Source organism: Stylophora pistillata, chromosome 6 (genome assembly GCF_964205215.1).
Source record: "Stylophora pistillata chromosome 6, jaStyPist1.2, whole genome shotgun sequence".
Lineage (NCBI taxonomy): Eukaryota > Metazoa > Cnidaria > Anthozoa > Scleractinia > Pocilloporidae > Stylophora > Stylophora pistillata.
This window is the reverse complement of record NC_142524.1, coordinates 5,422,163-5,441,847: the sequence shown is the minus strand read 5'-3', so window position 1 is coordinate 5,441,847 and position 19,685 is coordinate 5,422,163. Positions and strand designations below refer to the sequence as shown.

Sequence of the window (19,685 nt, the reverse complement as noted above, 5' to 3'; positions counted from 1 at the left end):
TTTCCCAGCATCTTTTTCGCGCGTAATAAAAATGTTAATTTGTCAATTTTACATCTATCAGTTTCCAGAATCAACCCGCTTTTTCAAGAAGAAACTAAAAATATGCCGATTTTTGTCCAGTCACATTGTGTCAGATAGATTCTTCCTCAGTCATATTTACAAATTTCTGACAAAGAGGTTAAATTTAGAAGAGATAGATCGTTCAAAGCATATAAAAGCGAAGTTTTGCGGAGCGATCAACAATTTAAGAAACTTTCAGAAATCCCAGAAGAAACAAGTCAAGTATTTGCAGAAGAAGTTCAAGAACTCGAGAGCATGGCATTTCATTTCCGATTTCCAACACATCACCCATACAAGTAAGTTAAAAAAACATCCATAGATATTATTTGATAATGTAGGAGAAAACTTATGGTTTTCACTTTGCTCCACATTTTCCTGGGGCTTAACTTCGATGAAATTCATCGTACGGACTTTATGTTCGTTTTTTCGGGTAGAATACTTTATACAAGAGGGTTTAAATGAAGCATATTCTCAAAAATTGTAATTCTGCTCACAGTCAGTTACAATTTGACCCAAGCGTTACATCAAAGCTCAAATTCTTGTCTGTCTCTTATACTTTGTTGCGTTCATATTAAATGTATATGCAGTTCCAGGAAGCTTGGACGACAAGAGGGTAGCGAAGCGAAGGTCCTCATCCCCTTTCGCGCATGAAGTTTAGCCAAATTCATGTTTCGTATTTAAAAGGGAAAGCCTCACATCTTTCTTTTTGTGTACAAGGTTTCTGGGAAATCCTGAGGTTTTCCTCATAAAAGTCGTATATTTCAGGAGGGTAATTCCGCCTCACGATGGTTCATAAATTCACGAATCACGCTTGCTTTCCCGTAAAGTTCACTTTTCGCATATTAACGCGCCAAGTTACCCTCACGTAAGTAATTGTGCGTTTTTGATGACTTACTCCTTTTTTTTTTTTTTTTTTTTATCTTACAGTTATTATAACGGAGTTCCTGGCGGGTTCGACCTTTTCCACGAGATGGGGAGGGAGATGGCTTTTGCCTTTGAACAAGACGTCAGCAACTGGGTGAAGGGACCGCCTCACAAGGGAATTGTAAAGATTGCATCTGTCCTATTGAGTCACTTCAAACCTGAAGACATCACACTTGAAGTCGATAGCGACAAGGTGACCCTACATGGAAAATTCTGCTTAGAGAGAGAAGACGGATTCGACAAAAGTGAATTCAAGAGGCTTTTTAAACTTCCGCAAAATGTCGATCCGACTACTGTGACGTCACGCATTACTCAAGATGGCAGCATCCTCGTCCTAGAGGGTTTCAAACGAGTGGGAGAGAAAGCGGATGAAGGCAAATTTGAGATCAAGTTGGATGTAAGTTGCTTCAAGCCCGAAGACATCAAGATTCAACAGCATGGAAATGAGTTGAGAGTCAGTGGAAAACAGATAGTGAAAGATGGCAGGATTAACCGACCACGTACTCTCAGTCGCCGTCTTCTGCTACCCGATGACGTCGTTGCCAGTTCAGTAAAGTCACGCTTGTCAAAAGAAGGCCTGCTGACGATTGAAGCATCACGTGACCCTTCCCTATTCCCTCGTGAGAGAGCGGTTGATATCGTCCTGGAAAAGGGTGAATCAGAGGATAAACCAAAGGCCTCGATCAGCACTGAGCCAGCAGAAACCAAATTAGATTAGATCGAATTTTTTAGTAAAAGATGACAAAGTTTAAAAATCTTATTCGATAAATGTTAGCGCAGCTGATAATTTCATGCGAGTAAAGTGAAACGAAAATATGTAGTATGAGTTTTCAGGAAAGTTTCATATTTGACAACTGATTTTAAAATTATACATTTCAAAGACAAAAAAAGCATATGAGGGCATTCTTATAGAGTTAGCAATATTACAAATTATTTTCATAAAATAATGTAACTTATTTTGGGCAATAAATATTTAAAACTGTCATAATTGCTTTCTTTGTCTAACTTAGAGAATCTTACCAAAAGTGTAGGGTTTTAAAGCAAATGAACTTAAATGTGACATGCTAGCTTGATTTGTCATAGAAACAGGGCATTAATTTTATTTCATGAAGTAAAAACCACAGTTGTTCAAGAAATGGCTCAAAGTTTGTGACAAAATCCATCTCAAACTGCTAGTCACCCATATACCTGGCAGAACAAAGGGAAGTTTTAAAGTCATTATTCTTAAATAAAAACTTAACTGAAGTTCTCCCCTAAAGCATCTGTCAAGTGCAGTACCAACCTTTCTCATGCAATTAATGTGCAAACCACAGAATTTTATGGGAATATTGAAAGTACAGAGAAACTGTAAAATAATAATAACAAAAAATAATTATAAGAATAATGATATTAATATTAATTCAATTTATATGGTGCCTTTTCTGCAGAATTCAAAGGTACTGATTGCACTGGCACAATGTGAAATACTCACAATATCACCCCTAAATCAAACATCAAGGTTCAGAGAATAAAAAAAAAAAATTGATCAATAGGCCTGATTTTCACTACTCAGTGCTCAAGTGGTGTTCACTACTGCAAAGATCACTTTGATATTCATTTCTTAACCCATACTTCACAATTATGATTTTTATATATTCACAGTCAGTTATTCATCTCTTCATTGGTTTTTCACCAACCATCATGATGACCAGCTCCCAGATGGCTTGTTAGCTTTGTTGGTAGAGCACTAAACGGGTATTGCAGAGGTCCTGGGTTCCTGTTAAGGCCTGAATTTTCTTCTGGCCTTATTTCCACTGCTTAAGTAGTGTTCATTACTACAAAGATTGCTTTGATAATCTAATTCTCCTTGTCAGCACCTGAGAAAATATATAAGGAACAGTATGGAGAATATCCATACTGATGTTAGGGTGTAATGGGACAACCTGGTTATGGCCAGACATTGAGTTATTTGTTGTTAATTCACAATTTTACTGAGTGCCCAGGTTTATATAACACACATACTCAAAACAATAGCAGAATTTGTGAAATTCTTTAGCATTTGTCAACAGCCATCTGACACTCAAAAAGTTAGAAGGAATCTTTTAGCAGAAATTATGTGAACATTTTTTAATGCCGTGCGATTGATTCAATGAACAGAAGACTTTCCCAGCTGCCCTACTATAATGAAATACCACAATACCTTAACTCACTTAAAGCTCTTTATTTCTGTTAGCCTGAGTTTGTAAGATTGGACGTTCATGAATTCGAACTAACAAAATAATGGCAAAACTACACGCAAAAGATTCCACGAGGCAGCCTTAATTTGATCGAGTGTGAGGAAAAATGTCGAGCACCACTTAACCCACAGCCAAATAAGTATCCTCACCAAGAATGTGACGCTACCGGGCACACCATCATGCTTTAAACTCCTTCGCGTTCTAAGCCGCCGGTATGTCGTGTAAGTAGCGTCCAAACAAACAGTTAAGCCACAGACCTAAATACCTTACTCGTTGTTTAAGACACACCGTAACAAACTTAGTTAAGTTTCTCCAGCCAAAGTCTCCCCGAAAAGAAACTTTAGTGCCCCCCTTTGTGTAAGCGATGTCCGCCATATTGCATAATGACGTCATATGTCTCCCAGGGTCCATTTCGCTCGTGGTAACGAATTTTCTAGAGTTTTCCGGAAACTTCTGGCTTGCCCTTAGCTGCAGTGTCAGAATGAAAAAGCAATCGTTTTTGCTTACAAGGCACTGACAAATGCTCTAAATTTAGTAACGATGGATACTTCTAGAAGAAAAGCTACACGTATATAGGGAAAGTTTTCGCGAAGCGATCAACAGTTCTTAGCAAGGTCACAGAAGTAAGGAGTGCCGACAAGCTAGAGAAAGCAAACGGAGAATTTCAGCAGAGGAAAAATATGGCTCTTGTTTTCAGATTTCCAACTTATCGTCCGTGCATGTAAGTTCCTTACTGTTTCAATACAAATGCCAATGTAGAATAGTCGAAAATTGATTTAACTATGCTGGCGTAAAGTGCTCTCTCCTAAGGCTAAAGAGAGCTTAGTGCTCTCTCCTAAGGCTAAAGGCAGAAATTTACGAACTTTTAACTGGTTAATCACTCAATAACCATTTTTTTAATGAAAGTAGTCTTAAAGTTTCTTTGGAAAGGCCAAGTCCACACATGGACGAGAATGGGAAATTTCTGACCGTTTAGACACGTTAAAGATGCACGTGAACGTTTTTTCTTCTTTTTGCGACTATCATATTGAAAACTTTCCTTTTCTTCTGTTGCAGTTATTATAATCAAGTACCCAGTGGGTTCGACTTTTTCCACGATCTGTGGAGAGAGATCGCTTTGGCCTATGAACAAGAAGTCGGCAACCCTTGCTGCGTTAAAAGACAGGAACAGTCTCACAAGGGAGCCGTGAAGATCGCTTCTGTTCTACTAAACCAGTTCAAACCCCAAGATATCACACTTGAAGTTGATAGCGACAAGGTGACCCTACATGGACAGCAGCGCTCAGAAAGAGAGGACGGGTTCGACACAAGCGAGTTCAAGAGAGTCTTCAAACTACCACAAGATGTCGATCCGACTACCGTGACATCACGCACTACTCAAGATGGCAGCGCGCTCGTCATTGAGGGCTCAAAACGGGTGCAAGAGAAGGAGGATGACAGCAAGTTTAAGATCAAGTTGGATGTCAGTGGCTTCAAGCCAGAGGAGATCAAAGTGCAGATCCGTGGAAATGAGTTGAGTGTCAGTGGAAAACACACACTGGAAGATGGCGCGGTTCACAGGTCACGTGATTATAGTCGCCGAATTATGCTGCCTCATAACGTAGTTCTTGGTTCGGTGAAGTCACGTTTGTCAAAGGAAGGCCTGCTGACGATTGAAGCATCACGTGACCCTGCCTTGCTGCCAAGCGAGAAAAACGTTGACGTCACCATGGAGACAGACGAACCAGAGGATGAACCAAAGCCCTCCACCAGCAGCGAAACAGCAGAAACTGAGGAGTAATTAGACCTTTTTTTTTAAGAACTAGAAGACAAAATGTAACAATCTTAGTTGATAAATGTCATTACAGCTTATTGTTCGAAGTAAGGAAAACTAAAGCCCTCAACCAGTGCTGAGCCCGCAAAAACCAAATTAGACTAGATCGGATTTATAAGTATGTGATGACACAATTTAAGAATCTTTCTTGATAAATGTTAGTACAGCTGATTACTTCATGTCATTAAAATTTTCAATGAAAGGGAATACATATATTTGTTAGGTTCATCAAGGATACAAATAGCATAATTATGTAGTATGTAATAGATGGCAAACTCTAAGAGTTTCATTTGATAAATGTTAATAAAGCTAATCATTCTGTGCAAGTATAGTTTAATAAAAATGAATACTTTTTTTGTCAGGTTCATATATGATGTAGTAGGAGTTATCAGGAAAGTTCCATATTTGACAAATGTTGTTAGGATTATACATTTCAAAGAAAAAAAGCTTATGAAAGCATTGTTAATGAACTTAGCAAAATCACAATTTATTCCTAAAAGATTATGTAACTTTTTTTACTTTTGCCATTAGTTATTTTAAGTGGTAAAATTATGCAATAAATACTTGAAAAAGTTGTAATAACTTTCTTGGTCTAATTTAAAAAATGTACCAAATGTGTATACGGTTTTATGGGAAATTAATATACTTAAAACTGACATGCCAGCTTGAACTGTTACAGAAACAGGGTATTAATTTTACTTGCCACAGAAAGGCACAAGAAAGGACACAAAGATTTGTGTTTGTGACAAAATCCATCCCAAACTTTTTGTCACCCATAGTCCTGGCAGAATGATGTATTTCAAGTCACACCACTGTATGGAGGGGAATAAGCTGTCTGCACAGCATGTGTATGATCCCAGAATATACCATATTTATTCACTTATAAGGTGCACCATTTTTTACAAGAAAATATGCTTGCTTGATCAAAATCTGCTCAAAACTTCGGGTGCATCTTATAACCAGGTATTTTCACGCAACAAAATCTTAAGATCACAATTGTAGCAGAACTTACAGTTACAAAGACATGAAAAGAACACTAATTGTTAGTCATTAACTCTGTGGCAGTTTGATATTCAGCTGTTGAACTGGTAGTTTTTCACCATTTTCTTTCACCGCCAGAGCAACCGTGCAACTTCTTCAGATCCATCACACCTTTTATTAACTTTCAACCTTTTGGTGCATCTTATTATCAAGTATTTTCACAAAACTTTCCATTTGGGAACTTGGCTTGACTAAGTTGCCAAGTTTTGGGTGCGTCTCATAACCAAGTGTGTGTTATAACCGAATAACTACAGTAATCACTTAATTCCAATTTAACAAGTCTCAATTGCTGATTTGACATCTTGTCACACTGAACTAGATTGACAGTAAAGATCATTATACCCTCAGTGAGATAGAGTTAGCAAAATTCTTAATGAAATCAAACTCAGCTTCATTTTTATTGTTTATCCTCAAATTTATTAACCCTTAAACTCCTTAGAATGACTAGCATCCAAACTCTCCCTTAAATATCACCCCAAAATCACACATTCAGGTAATGAGAATAGCAAAAATAATCAGCGACTAAAGAAGCTCCTGACTGTTTAACTAATTCTTCTTGTCGGCAAGTTAGGAAACATATGGAGAATGGTATTGAGAATATGCATACTGGTGTGCATGTTTATTTATTTATTCATTTATTTGAGGATTTTTACAAAGTACTGGTATATAAACAATAGGACATGAGTCCCCTACTAGGTTCAAATACCATGTATAGGGATAACTGGGTTATGGCCAGTCATTAGGGACCTTAAGCAAACCACGATGGCGACAGCAAGAAGGACCTGGAAAAACAAAAGGTATAATTGGCAGAACAATGGCTCAGCATGTGCACTTTAAAACTTAGTACAAATTTCTTAGCCCTCCTTTGCAAAACAATGTGCAATCACCACAATTTGTGTTGTCTGTAAACCGAAACTGCTACGGCAAATTACTTCAATTTCTATTTGCAAATCAATGATGCTTTTAAGTATTAAGTTGAGGTTGAGTTGTGGCACCATATGAGATGGTAAACACAAGCAGCCATTTTCGAAATTCTAATCAAAAGTAGAAATTCATTTCTTAATCGATGTCTTGGTGTTGCCGTCCTGACTGCGTAAGGTCCCTATTGAGTTACCTACCCTTATTTCACAATTTTACTGACTGCCCAGGTTCAGATATTTCATAAACTTGCAAACTAACAGACATGTTTACAACTATTCGACACGCAAGAGTTGGAAAGAATCTTTCAGCAGAAATTCTGTTAATATTTTTGACTACCGGGCAATTAATTCCCTGAAAAGAAGACTGTCCCAACTGTCGTGCTATAATGAAATACCACAGCATCGTAATTTTACTTAAGCTCTTTTAACTTACATCAGCTTGAGATTGTTAGACTAACCGTTCATAAATTCGAACCAACAAAGTGATAAAATTACTTGCAAAAGATTACATGACGCAGCCTTAATTTGATCAAGTTCGAGGCATAATGTCGACCAAAACTTCCGACAGCCAAAAGAGTACCCTCACCCAGAAAACGAAACCACCAGGCACACCACCATGCCTTAAACTAAAACCTTACATCACATTAACTCCTGCTACGCGCTGGTACAAATGTAACGTGGAGTCTAAACAGACTCAAAGACTGGGAAGCCACTGACCTAAATACCTTCTTCGTTGTTTAGGACACACCGTAACAAATTTGGTCATGTTTCCCAAGCCAAAGTTTCCCGAAAAGAACATAAATACCCTTTTTCACGAATACATTCTGTGCAATCGCTCTTGGTTGTTGTCCGCCATATTACAAAATGACGTCATATGTATCCCAGCGTTACCTTCGCTCGTAGTAACACAGTTTCTAGAATTTTCCGGAGATTTCTGGTTTGCTCTTGAGCTGCTGTGTCAGAATGAAAAAGCAATCATTTTTGCTTACAAGGCACTAACAAATGCTCTAAATGAACTGCTGTGTCAGAATGAAAAAGTAATCATTTTTGCTTACAAGGCACTAACAAATACTCTAAATTTAGTAACGATGGATCCTTCTAGAAGAAAAATTTCAAATATATAAGAGCGGTTTTCGCGAAGCGATCAACAGTTCTTAGGAAGATCTCAGAGATCCAAAAATAAAGAAGTGCCAACAAGCTACAGGAAGCAAAGGAAGAATTTCAGCAGAAGAAAAATATGGCTCTCGTTTTCAGATTTCCAACTTATCGTCCGTGCAAGTAAGTTCCAAACTGTTTTAATACATATGTCAATGAAGAACCGTCGTAAATTGATTTAACTTTGCTTGCGTAATTTAGTGCTCACTCCTTAGGCTAATTATCAGCATAAAGTTACGTTCATTAATCACTCAATTTCAATTCTTTTATAAGAGTAGTTCTGAAGTTTCGTTGAGAAGGCCAAAGTCACGATGAGCAGGAATGGAGGATTTCTAATCGTAACGACACTTAAAAGATGCGCGTTAACGTTTTTTTTTTTTTTTTCTATTTACAAGTATCATATTAAAAACTTTGCTTTTCTTCTGTGTTGCAGTTACTACAATCCAGTACCCAGTGGGTTCGACTTTTTCCACGATCTGTGGAGAGAGATCGCTTTGGCCTATGAACAAGAAGTCGGCAACCCTTGCTGCGTTAAAAGACAGGAACAGTCTCACAAGGGAGCTGTGAAGATCGCTTCTGTTCTACTAAACCAGTTCAAACCCCAAGATATCACACTTGAAGTTGATAGCGACAAGGTGACCCTACATGGACAGCAGCGCTCAGAAAGAGAGGACGGGTTCGACACAAGCGAGTTCAAGAGAGTCTTCAAACTACCGCAAGATGTCGATCCGACTACCGTGACATCACGCACTACTCAAGATGGCAGCGCGCTCGTCATTGAGGGCTCAAAACGGGTGCAAGAGAAGGAGGATGACGGCAAGTTTAAGATCAAGTTGGATGTAAGTGGCTTCAAGCCAGAAGAGATCAAAGTGCACATTCGTGGAAAAGAGCTGAGTGTGAATGGAAAACACACGTCGGAAGATGGCGAGGTTTGCATGTCACGTGAATATAGTCGCCGCATTGCGTTGCCTGATGACATAGTTCTTGGTTCGGTGACTTCACGTTTGTCCAAAGAAGGCCTGCTGACGATTGAAGCATCACGTGACTCTGCCTTGCTGCCAAGCGAGAGAAACATTGACATTGCCATGGAGACAGATCAACCAGAGGATGGACCAAAATCCTTCACCAGCAGCGAAACAGCAGAAACTGAGTAGTTGTAGAGTTGTCATTTAAGGGTTCCAACGATAAGTACTCTCGTCCCTTTCACATGTCTGATTCCCTTTATTCCACGTGGTTATTCTCTTATATATTACAATTTACAGGTACTCAGGAATAGTAGTTTTAAAGCATGCAGCTGTCACACAATGTAACTATTGTACAGCATATGGTGTGATATGGTTGTTATGGAGATCAGTACACTACAGTAGTAAAATTATATCTTTTAAGAACTAGAAAACAAAGTGTAAGAATCTTGGTTGATCAATGTTATTAAGGCTGATTATCTCAAGCGAGGAAAGCTAAAATTCTTGAGTAGCACTGAAATAGCAGAAACTTAGCGCTTATTTGATGTCTGATGAAAATGAAGAATGGTAAGGTGAGAGGTAGAAAGACCTTTGCTTGGGCAAATGAAAATTATAGTCAAAATTTAACTGACACTTGTGCTATAGGTTTTCAATTAGCATGATTAATGATTAAAAGATGCATTGTTTTATGCCTTTGACAGAATTGCAGCTAAAACTTTCAAATCAAAAGTATATTATAGTACCGCTTTGTACTTTTCATCGGTAGTAATAAACTCGAGGTTAAAAACTGTAATTGCTTTTTTCAAACTGTTCAACTACAGTCGAACCTCCAATCTGCGACCATCCCTCTTAAGCGACCATTTTTCAAAATACTAAAAGTTTCCAAGTTAAATCAATATAAATGGGACCTCTCGTATTAGCGTCCACCTTTTTAAGCGACCAAAAAAGCGACCACTTTTAGAGATGCTTGTTTACAATTTTTATACGATTCAACCTCGCGTAGCTAGGCGACCACTTGACAGACAACCGCCTTTATCTCTCACGAGCGAAAACTGAAAATTGTCGTGAAAGTGTAGATACCTGAAGTGTTCCTCGAAACACAAAACAATCACCATAGATCCAAAGATTTTTACCATTTAATAATCCGTTAAAAGGTATAACTAAAGTTTTTGATAAGCACACGGTTACTATGCGCAAAGTTGTCCGTAATATGGACCCTCTGTGGCCTTTACCTCTGGCAAGCAACAGTCACTTTTGTCAGCTACCACCCGGACTGGAATTATTTCAGGTGATCGTTTATGGGAGTTTTGACTGTATCTCTGTATACATGCTGTAATCTCTTGTTTAATTCCAGTAGTCTCCTTCAAATTTACCGACAACTGATGTGAATTTATTCAATCAATTTTTGACGCCACCAGGGTAATTCTCTTTTTTCGTTTGTTTGTTTTACTTTTTTTTGGGGGGGGGGGAGGGGGGGGAGGAGTTCATTCCTACAGAAAAATTGAAAGGAATTGCCATTAAATCTACAGTCCTACGTTTCGTGTACTTAGCCCAAATTGTTTCTCCAACGGTAATGAAAACAGGACGCAGGTTGAATAGGATGAAGACGTGTGTTCAAACGAAACCTATAATAAAACAGTTTTTGTTCAAATACAAATCTTTGTGTAAACAGGCTTTTTTGCCATAAGAAACTCCACCCGAATCGAAATTAAGCGGCCAATCGCGATTCATTTTAATCTATTTCAATGGTGTTTAGTTCAAATGGAACTAAATTTTCACGGCAAAATTATATCAACTTGTGCACCCTTTACTTTTTGTGATATCATTTCGGAAGTTCACTTTAATTATAAAATTCAATAAAGAGCGGATTTCTTTGAATTAATTAGTGATACCAGACGTTCCTGAAAGCTGCCAAAGACAATACGAGTGGAGTAATTAACTATGCCATCATGAAATGGAAATTGAAGAAACTAAAACAAGTTTCTTTAAACAAAGCCGAAAATTGAATTATAAACAATCCTAATCTAGCATTTTTCGAGTTCATTTTTTGTTACACAGCTATACTTATCGAAGGTCTCACATCGAGGTTTTTTCAGCAAGCCAGAATTTAAGCCGTGGTCTTTTAACTTTCTTGAGCATGGAAGGAGAAGATTTGTACTGGATTTTTGGCTGGCTTTTCACCGCCCTGGCGATTTCTGGAAATACCCTTGTGATCTATCTGATAATAGCAAAACGACATCTTCACAAGAAACCGAACTGGTTTATTCTGTCGCTGGCAACCGCGGATTTTTTTGTAGGGTTTACGTACCTTCCTCCGTTTTACGCGTGTAGAAAATTGTTTCCTTGCAGTCGACACATTTGGTTTGCGAGGCAAACGATTCAATGGTTATTTCTTTACACGTCTGTGTGCAACCTTTTTATTTTAACTTTAGATCGTTATATTGCTGTTACAGCACCACTACAGCATAAGAGATGCCTAACACTTGGTCGAATCGCCCTATTGGCATTCACCGCTTGGTTTACACCGTTAATGTTCCGAGTGTGCATCTACACCCCAGTTTATCTCAACGACAAGGAGGTTGCCTTGAAGTATCTTGTTCCTCTGTTTATGGTGATGTTTGAGTTTGTTCCTTGTATCGCTCTTCCCTTCCTTACGTTTCGCATGGTTCGCATTGTGAGGAATTTGCGAAAGAGCAGAGGAAACTCAGAACATTTTGAAGATTCATCCAGCATGGAATTGAGATCTTCTACGATTCGAATGCACGTCAGCGTAGAAAGACGCAGAAATTACAACATCAACGTTGTAGTTTGCGTCGTTGTTCTTTTCATCACTTGCTACTCTGTGAATCTTTACACCTCTGTTTGTTATGTTTTCAGTTTATGCTCGGTATCTCAAGAATTATGGTATGCTAGAAATTTGCTGCTGATTACTAATTCTGCCCTAAACCCTCTCGCTTACGCCTTACTTAAGAACGACATCAAGAGGGCGATTTTAGCTCTGAGACGCACCCAATCAAATAATCAAGTCAGGCCAGTATCTGTGGTAAACTGATTTGAAAAGTGCGAAAAACACAAGACAATTTATCACAGCAAACAGTGACAAAATATTGTTACACTGCGGGGCGGCTCTGAGTTGTACAGCGTGCCCGCGCAAAGACAGCCTCGCGTATTTCTCCCGCGTGCGCGATGTCATTTAAGTACACCATCTACTTTGTGTTACGCATTCTCGTCCCCAGAGCCACTCGTTTTCATCCAAGGTTGTTACGAAGTGACCAAAAGAAAACTGGGTCGGTCAAATGTCTTACTTTTTTGCCAGTAGAGCGCAGGGAAGGAAAGGGATGTAGGGTGGGGGGGGGGGGTAGGGTGGTTGGGTGGGTACAAAACGGGTCAGGAGGCTCGTGGGGTAATTTTTCTTAGAAGAGGCCAAAGTCCACTTTTTGAGAAATATTCAATCATTTATTAATTTTGAAGCTTATTTTTACTTATGATTGAGGATTCATTTGAACAGTCTTTAATTAACTAGATATCGCACCAAACATAACAATCAATTGTGAGAAAGCTGAAGCATCACTCAGGTAAATAATTCTCTGGCAGACCCCCAAACTGGAGTCACCTCAACGTGTCTTTCTCCCTCTATTTCAATCTTTCCTTTTATTTCACGTTTATTTTCTAATGCAATCCCCTTTCAATAAAATTCCTATAAAAAGCAACCGGCTGATTGGTGCGACGTGAAATATTGACTCCTTCAACGCGCCAAGTGTCATCACGAGAGAGAAGCCCACCTGATACTAATAATTTAAACATTGCCCGTTTGAAATCCAAACCGAGCTTTTCTCTTCTTTTCGAGAGAGCTTTTCTCCCATTCGAGCCGTTAAAAAAAGCAACAACGAGAATAACAAAAGCAGACAAGCAAACTAACTAAATGGCGCTGTAACCTGATATCAGGTTACATATTTCTATACCTTTAATCCAAAATAAACACCTCGTGTGTTAATCAAATTTTTAAAATTACATATCTCTATGCTTTTAATCCAAATTGAACACATCGCGTTTTGATCAAATTTTCAAACTTAAAAGTTTCTTCCCTTATTGTAAGTTTTTCGTTGGGAAACAAAGCGATCATTTTCAAAATAATTTTCGAAAAAAAGAAAAACAGAATAATTGTTTCATCAAAATCTCGCAAGAGAATACGAAAGTCTGTCGTCTCCATTGCCTGTCACACTGCTATTCCTAACTGGCTCCAGTTTTCCCAAGGGTGGATAACAACATCCACTGGGTAAATCTTTGTCAGGTGAAGAGCGCAGTACGTTTTATCCGACAGATGACTGTTATCTGCCGTTTAAACAACTGTGCCCTGGACTACAATCTCAAACCATGAAACACTGTAGATATAACTATACAATTTTCTGTTTCATAACATACTCATCTACCGACTCTCTTCACAAAAACGTGAGGGATGGTTGAATTAATTCGCACCTAATTTAAGAGTAGCGAGATATATTATAATGGTTATAATTTGAAATTTTCTTTAAAATATTCCTGCTTCCTGAAATTAGATACAATTGTGAATTCCGTTCAGCATCTCTCGCGAAAGTGTCTGTCTCCAATCCTGCATTACCGGGTGTAGTAAACCCGATAATATAAAGTCTTTGACCTAAACAAGGAATACGAATTATCAAACTTGAGAAGATACACGCCGCGGCCTGGGTACAAGTGACTTCCAATAATCACTTCCTCGTTACAAGGCCTCCGTACGACAGGAAGTACTTCGTCTACTCTCGGTTTGGGCGGACTGGACTCGTTTTCAGCCGATTTGTCCCCCTCTCCGAATTCGTCGTCGTCCGATTCGTTCACCGCGACTGTGATATTCTTGGTTTGCGGCTGCGACCATTCAAAGCAGACTCCAAAGCCTAGATCGTAAAACTCAGTGGCAAATTCCCAAAATACACATGTTCCTAAGAATAAAGGACAGCCAAACAGTATTTTCAATTAGCTACGTCTTAAAATAAATGAGTTTTACGATGTAGTAAACTAAATAAAACTACAGAAAACAGGACCACTCATTTGCCTCTCATCGAATCGCAATACATCTGTTTGCGTTCCGTTTCGTTTTTCAAAGCACGCCGACATGGTAGACCTCACTGGCCCTGTAATGTGCAGTTGCTCTGTAAGCTTCATTTAGAATTAAAACAGAACATAATTTGAAAGCACTGTATGATATTTCAGAGCTTAGAATACCCAAAACGATCATCTAACATCTGTGCTCGCGAACTCGTTAAACTCCTTACAGTAACCGACCGAGTCAACTGTGTGGGAAAGATTCTCCTACAACCTCTTCCTTTTCTAAAACAAAACAAAGCACTTCTACTGATTTCTTTACAAAACAATACAGATTTCTGTATAGGGCCCATACAGAAATCTTGCCAAGATAGCTGAGAAATAACTGTTTTCCCCCATTTAATCATTTTTGTTATGGTTAATGTAGACAGTTTCACAACACCTACCCCCTTCATGTGTAGGTACACGAACTGTCATTGTCTCTCCACGTCCAACGACTAACACGGAGGTAGGATCAGACTTGAGATGTTGAATAAACTCTTGGACTTTAGGACGCGTCCATAAGGAAGGGGGCGCTATCCTTGGTGTGCCATTCACTGCCACTGTCTTGGGCTTGACAAAAACAAAAACAAAAACAAAAACAAAAAATCATGATTTGTATTAAAAATTTTAAACCAGCATAATGAATCAAACAATAAAAATGTTTACTAATAACTCCAGGCATATAACATTTGGACCTGTATCCTTCTGCCTACACGTAGTTTGTACTTCAGATGCAAAGGGACAGTCAAATTACCAGTTGTCATCAGAGCATAAAAATGAAATGACAGGATCTCGTCCCAATAGAGGTTTTGCACGGCAGCCATGTTGCATGGCAGGAACAATGAAAATATTTTGCAAAGGAAAGAAATTTTTTTCCCATGGGAAAAATAATCTATTGTTCCTGCCATGCAACAAGGCTGCCATGCAACATGGCTGCCGTGCAACATGGCTGCCGTGCAACATGGCTGCCGTGCAACATGGCTGCCATGCAAAACCTCTATACGTTCAACAGGACGTGATAAACCCTCTAACTCCCACAAGCGGAAGACAAAATTTCTCCTGACAACATCAAGGCAACATCAAGCAGACAAGTGATGAGAATAAAGAAAAATGTCATCTAGAGGAATATTAGGCTGATAGTTTCGAAAGAAACTGTTTGGGGCTGCGTCGGTGGGAGTAACGAAATAATTTGGATATATCAACAAAGTTGAAATGGTAAATTGGCCACCGTAATGATTACAAAAGCTGACGTTTCGAGCGTTAGCCCTTCGTCGGAGCGAATAGAGGAATTGTGGGTTGTGTGGGCTTTTAAAGGCAGAAAATGGAGCTACTTTATTGGTGGGTGCATGGCAACGAGAAAAACATGAATAAATTAGTGGAATGAAATTAGAGGAATATTAGTTGATTCAATACCAAATTCTCCACACTCATAAGAATTGTGTGCCAGACAGAAGGAGAATTACTAAAGAGATCTTGGGAGCGGAATTGCTAAAAAAATGTCTATTCTTCCTTTCTTAGATGCAAGTCCTTTGCAAGTTACAGTATGGAGAATATGCCAGGGTTGTCCCTAAGTGCCAGCCTCCACAAAACTTTGCCAGATGAAAAGTGGCAATTGCCAGCTGGATCTCTGGCTGGCAAGCACTTGGTAGAGCACAACAGGCACTTCTGAAGTTACACACTTACAATCATTCACCACCGTCGAGCCACCACACTTGAAATTTTAGCCAGCAGCGTAATTTCTTAGCTACAACCCTGACTGATATGCTGATGTTTGGGTGTAAAAGGCTAAAGCTGTAACTGAGCTGACTTACCTGTGGATCTGGTGTCTGTTGTTGTTGTTGTTGTTGTTGTTGTTGTTGTTTCTGCTGCTGTTTTAACATTTGTTGTTGCTGTTGTTGTAAGAACTGCGCCTCTTGCTGCTGCTTCACAATTATTTCTTGTTTTCTCCTGAATGTGATAAAAGCACATTAACTTTGATCCGCTTAATACAAGTTGACCCCTTAAAACGGGTTCCACAGAATAGGGCTGTTTTAAATACTGATAAAAGATGCCATTTTATGCCACAATTGACCTCTGAATGTACAAAAACTTGCTCAAAAATACTTCTAAGATTGATTTTGGGAAATAAACATGGATTTTATTTTCACTTGAAAGATTATTCTTAATTTTGCTTGAGTGGTTTCGCTCTTAGTGATCCTTCAATACAGGTGGGAGTAAATTCAAACAGGTCATTGGGACTCAGTAAACAGTGACCAGGACTGCTCAATAGAGATGAAAATTACTGTAACTGGGGGAAAATTCTAGACTTTGGAAATCAACCACTAAATACAATGTGACTGTTCAATACGATGCCGCTTACTACAGGTTTGACTGTATTAACCTGGTTTTCTCAGTCCATACTGTAAGTTATGGAACCTCGTTTTTTTCCGCTCAGATTAAGGCCCAAACATTCTGAGCGGAAAAAATTTTAGTCTGTAACTTAAAGCAAAGACCTGGAATTTGGTTGGTAAGAGGTGTAAACCCCACATTTAATTCCCTTTTTCTTCAGAGTTCCTCAGCGTCGTAAATTAGCCTCTCTACCTATGTTGCTCCACGTCGCTTCAAAATTCTCTGAATCTTTTGCAAAAACCCTTCGCGAACTTTACAAAACTAACTTAGATACTAACCTTCTGAAACTAGAGTTCCAAAGTATGTATTCATAAAAAAAAGGAACAAAATAGGTCACATGCACGTGAATTTGCTGGAACTCGCATTGCTGGAATTCATGTGCTACGTTCTTAAAATATTTTAGTGGGCAGATACAAATAAGACACGACAAGAGGTTCGTATAATTCACAAACCAAGTAACATCACTGTTTACCTTTCCTCTTCTTCTTCCGCTTTTCTCCTCATTTCCTCTTCCAACAGTCTCTGCCTCTCTCTTTCAGCAGCCTCCTCTGCTTCCCTTCGTAGTCTTTCCTCTTCCTCCCTCCTCATTCTCTCCTTTTCTTCTTTTTCTTTTTGCTGCGCTTCCATCCAAGGAGCTAGCTCAGGTGAACAGGTTCCTAATAACGTACAGAACTTCTTCATGGCTTCTCTGGGTTCCATGTTACCAAGGCTCTCCCATGCTCTCCTGATAAAGAGAAAACAGTGAGCCCTGAAGGTGTCTTATAGATTAAAGAAACATAGGGTGGCACAAAGAGAAAATTAAGTACGCGATAATTGGAGTTAACCCTTTACATTGTAACTTCCAAGATCTGATTGTTAATTCTCCACTCTAGCTGCTATACATTTCTTTGTAAATTGGTAACGAGAATATGGTGTTAGATCGAAACAATGACTTTTAGCTGATAAGTTTGAGTGTTCCCAGTACCTGTTTTCTGGATAATGCATGGATGTTGCAAAGAGAAGTTACATGTTAATCACTTTGGGAGTCAAAGGGATTCAGGACTGACTTGAATTTCATTAATGCTACACTGAAAGAAACATAGAATTTGTCAGGAAGCAGGCGAGCAAAGTTGGCTAGAATGCTTGCTTCCAACCAATTTGTCCTATCTTCAATTCCAGGTATTGCATCATATGTGGGTTTAATTTTTTTGTACATACAGTTTCTTGTCTAGGCTGCTAGGATTTTCCCCAAACTCCCAGGATTTCCTACCTCTTCAAAAGTCCACGTTCAGAATTTCAGTAAGATCTGAACAACAGAGCACGACAAGCCACCTTGTGAAGGTGCTACCGCTTAAATTCAATTCTTATTCTCCTTTATATATCATTTATCTTTTTGGATATTCATTTATTTAGTTAGTTATTTGGTTAACATATTTACCTTCTGTCATTACCAATAACATCAAAATATCCTACATCAGGGTACTTTTCAGGATCGAAAGCTCCACTTGATATTTGTTTCCAATATGCAGTCAGCTGAACTTTGTCATCATAAGTAAGCTTTATTATCTGCTTTTCTGCAGAGCAAGCAATGGATCAAATGCACAAAATAAGTTGAACTGCACAAACATAAGATACATTTTTTCATGGACAAATAGAGATGTCAAAATGTGGCAAGAAAATCAGTGACAATCAGATCCTTTTCTGCAGAGCACGTGATGGATCAAATGCACAAAACAAGTTGAACTGCACAAATACAAGATAAATTTTTTCATGCACAAATAAAGATGTCAAAATGTGATTAGAAAATCAATGACACTCAGTTCCACCTCCTGTGCTACTTTTTGTTCTTACCACATTTTGCGACTTACTACTGAATAAACACACGGGAAAATTGAATCTACTTATTAAATTGCTGACTGCAATTGTTCAAAATTTGTACAAAATCAACAGATAATATTATACATTTCTTTGTCTATGGGAAATGACCACACCAGCTGTGCTGAAGACTGGCAAGAGCGTTCACAAAAAGGTCTTCTTCTGATATGCAAAACAAAATAACATTATCCAAACTCTCAATCAAGGCAAATGTTTTTTTTTTCAGAGCCCTTACAAGGACAACATCCCAGAAAACTTTCGCCAAATTTAGATGGTTTCAAAAAGCAGCAAAAGCTAGGACAAAGATATAACAAATCTATGCAGTCCTCCAGCTTTGTTAACTTTTGTCTGATCAGTGAAGGGACACGAGAAAAGTAACCTCAAAGATGTACTAGTTAGCTTCGGGAAACTGAGTGCACATGCAGGCATGTAGATTACCGGAAAGACGAGAACATATCTTCAACAAAAACAAGGAATTATTCAAATAAACTTCTTCATTTGGTTATTATCACGAAAAAGAATAATACAGAATGCACCATTAGAAAAATCAGAGCAACCCAAACAAATACAAAATGTATAAGAATGTCCAGATAAGCAGAGATAAACTGCGCTACTGACCTACCTTTGTGATAATACTGTAGGCAAAGTTTGTAATATTCCGGTAAGGAAAATCCATAATTATATGGTAGTTCTTTAGCTCCTGTTTCTGAAACTCCTTCGGTCTCCACAGAGGCGTTCTGGTCGTCAGTAATGGTTAAATCATGAGAACTTTCCACAATATCGCTGCTACCTTCGCCTTCCGCCATATTGCCACGAGTACGAACCAATAACATGCAAGCACGCATGCTCGGAATTTTGTCAAACCGGAAGTCAAGGTAGAATAGGAACATGGGCTTAGCGAAATTACATTTGCAATGAGTGTGCGGCGGCCTGCCTTTCATTTGTATTTAAAGCTGCTAGTCCTACAGTTTAAGGTATTTCTGTGATTATGCTCCTCTTTTCTAACAAAATCTATCCGGAAACAAAGTAAATCAAAGTTTAAAGGGCATTTCTTTTGTTGTTATAATGCAAACTGCTTCCATCAAGCGGCAGAAAAATCTTTAAGCAAAACAGTCACAGGTTTTGTTAAATGCGTCTTTAAAATGACATCTCGCACAAAAACGACCTGCTGATACAAAAAGGGGATAAGATCAAGGAAAGGGGAATCGAAATTGGGAAAACATTTCCTGAGTGTCTACATGTCGTTACATGT

At 38.6% G+C, this 19,685-nt stretch overlaps 5 protein-coding genes across 5 annotated transcripts; 4 read left to right on the top strand and 1 right to left on the bottom strand.

Annotated features, from left to right (window-relative positions):
- Positions 1-130: 130 nt before the first annotated feature.
- On the top strand, positions 131-1,972 carry LOC111323184 (uncharacterized). Its single transcript, XM_022926487.2, has 2 exons — positions 131-356; positions 988-1,972. Exons 1-2 carry the CDS (start codon positions 316-318, stop codon positions 1,700-1,702), a joined length of 756 nt encoding a protein of 251 aa, XP_022782222.2. The 5' UTR covers positions 131-315; the 3' UTR covers positions 1,703-1,972.
- A 1,810-nt stretch (positions 1,973-3,782) lies between these two features.
- On the top strand, positions 3,783-5,595 carry LOC148727922 (uncharacterized). The gene is made up of 2 exons (XM_088762356.1): positions 3,783-3,921; positions 4,257-5,595. The coding sequence occupies exons 1-2, from the start codon at positions 3,881-3,883 to the stop codon at positions 4,978-4,980; spliced, it is 765 nt and encodes a 254-aa protein (XP_088618482.1). The 5' UTR covers positions 3,783-3,880; the 3' UTR covers positions 4,981-5,595.
- Positions 5,596-7,933: 2,338 nt separating this feature from the next.
- Positions 7,934-9,884, top strand: LOC148727921 (uncharacterized). Its single transcript, XM_088762357.1, has 2 exons — positions 7,934-8,252; positions 8,563-9,884. Exons 1-2 carry the CDS (start codon positions 8,212-8,214, stop codon positions 9,281-9,283), a joined length of 762 nt encoding a protein of 253 aa, XP_088618483.1. The 5' UTR covers positions 7,934-8,211; the 3' UTR covers positions 9,284-9,884.
- Positions 9,885-11,077: 1,193 nt separating this feature from the next.
- LOC111323217 (trace amine-associated receptor 6) lies at positions 11,078-13,028 on the top strand. Its single transcript, XM_022926527.2, has one exon. It carries the CDS (start codon positions 11,229-11,231, stop codon positions 12,141-12,143), a length of 915 nt encoding a protein of 304 aa, XP_022782262.2. The 5' UTR covers positions 11,078-11,228; the 3' UTR covers positions 12,144-13,028.
- On the bottom strand, positions 13,011-19,270 carry LOC111323216 (Golgi resident protein GCP60). Its single transcript, XM_022926526.2, has 6 exons — positions 19,056-19,270; positions 17,997-18,132; positions 17,052-17,303; positions 16,003-16,138; positions 14,596-14,761; positions 13,011-14,046 (listed from the first exon to the last, which is right to left on the bottom strand). The coding sequence occupies exons 1-6, from the start codon at positions 19,264-19,266 to the stop codon at positions 13,706-13,708; spliced, it is 1,242 nt and encodes a 413-aa protein (XP_022782261.2). The 5' UTR covers positions 19,267-19,270; the 3' UTR covers positions 13,011-13,705.
- Between the last annotated feature and the right edge of the window lie 415 nt (positions 19,271-19,685).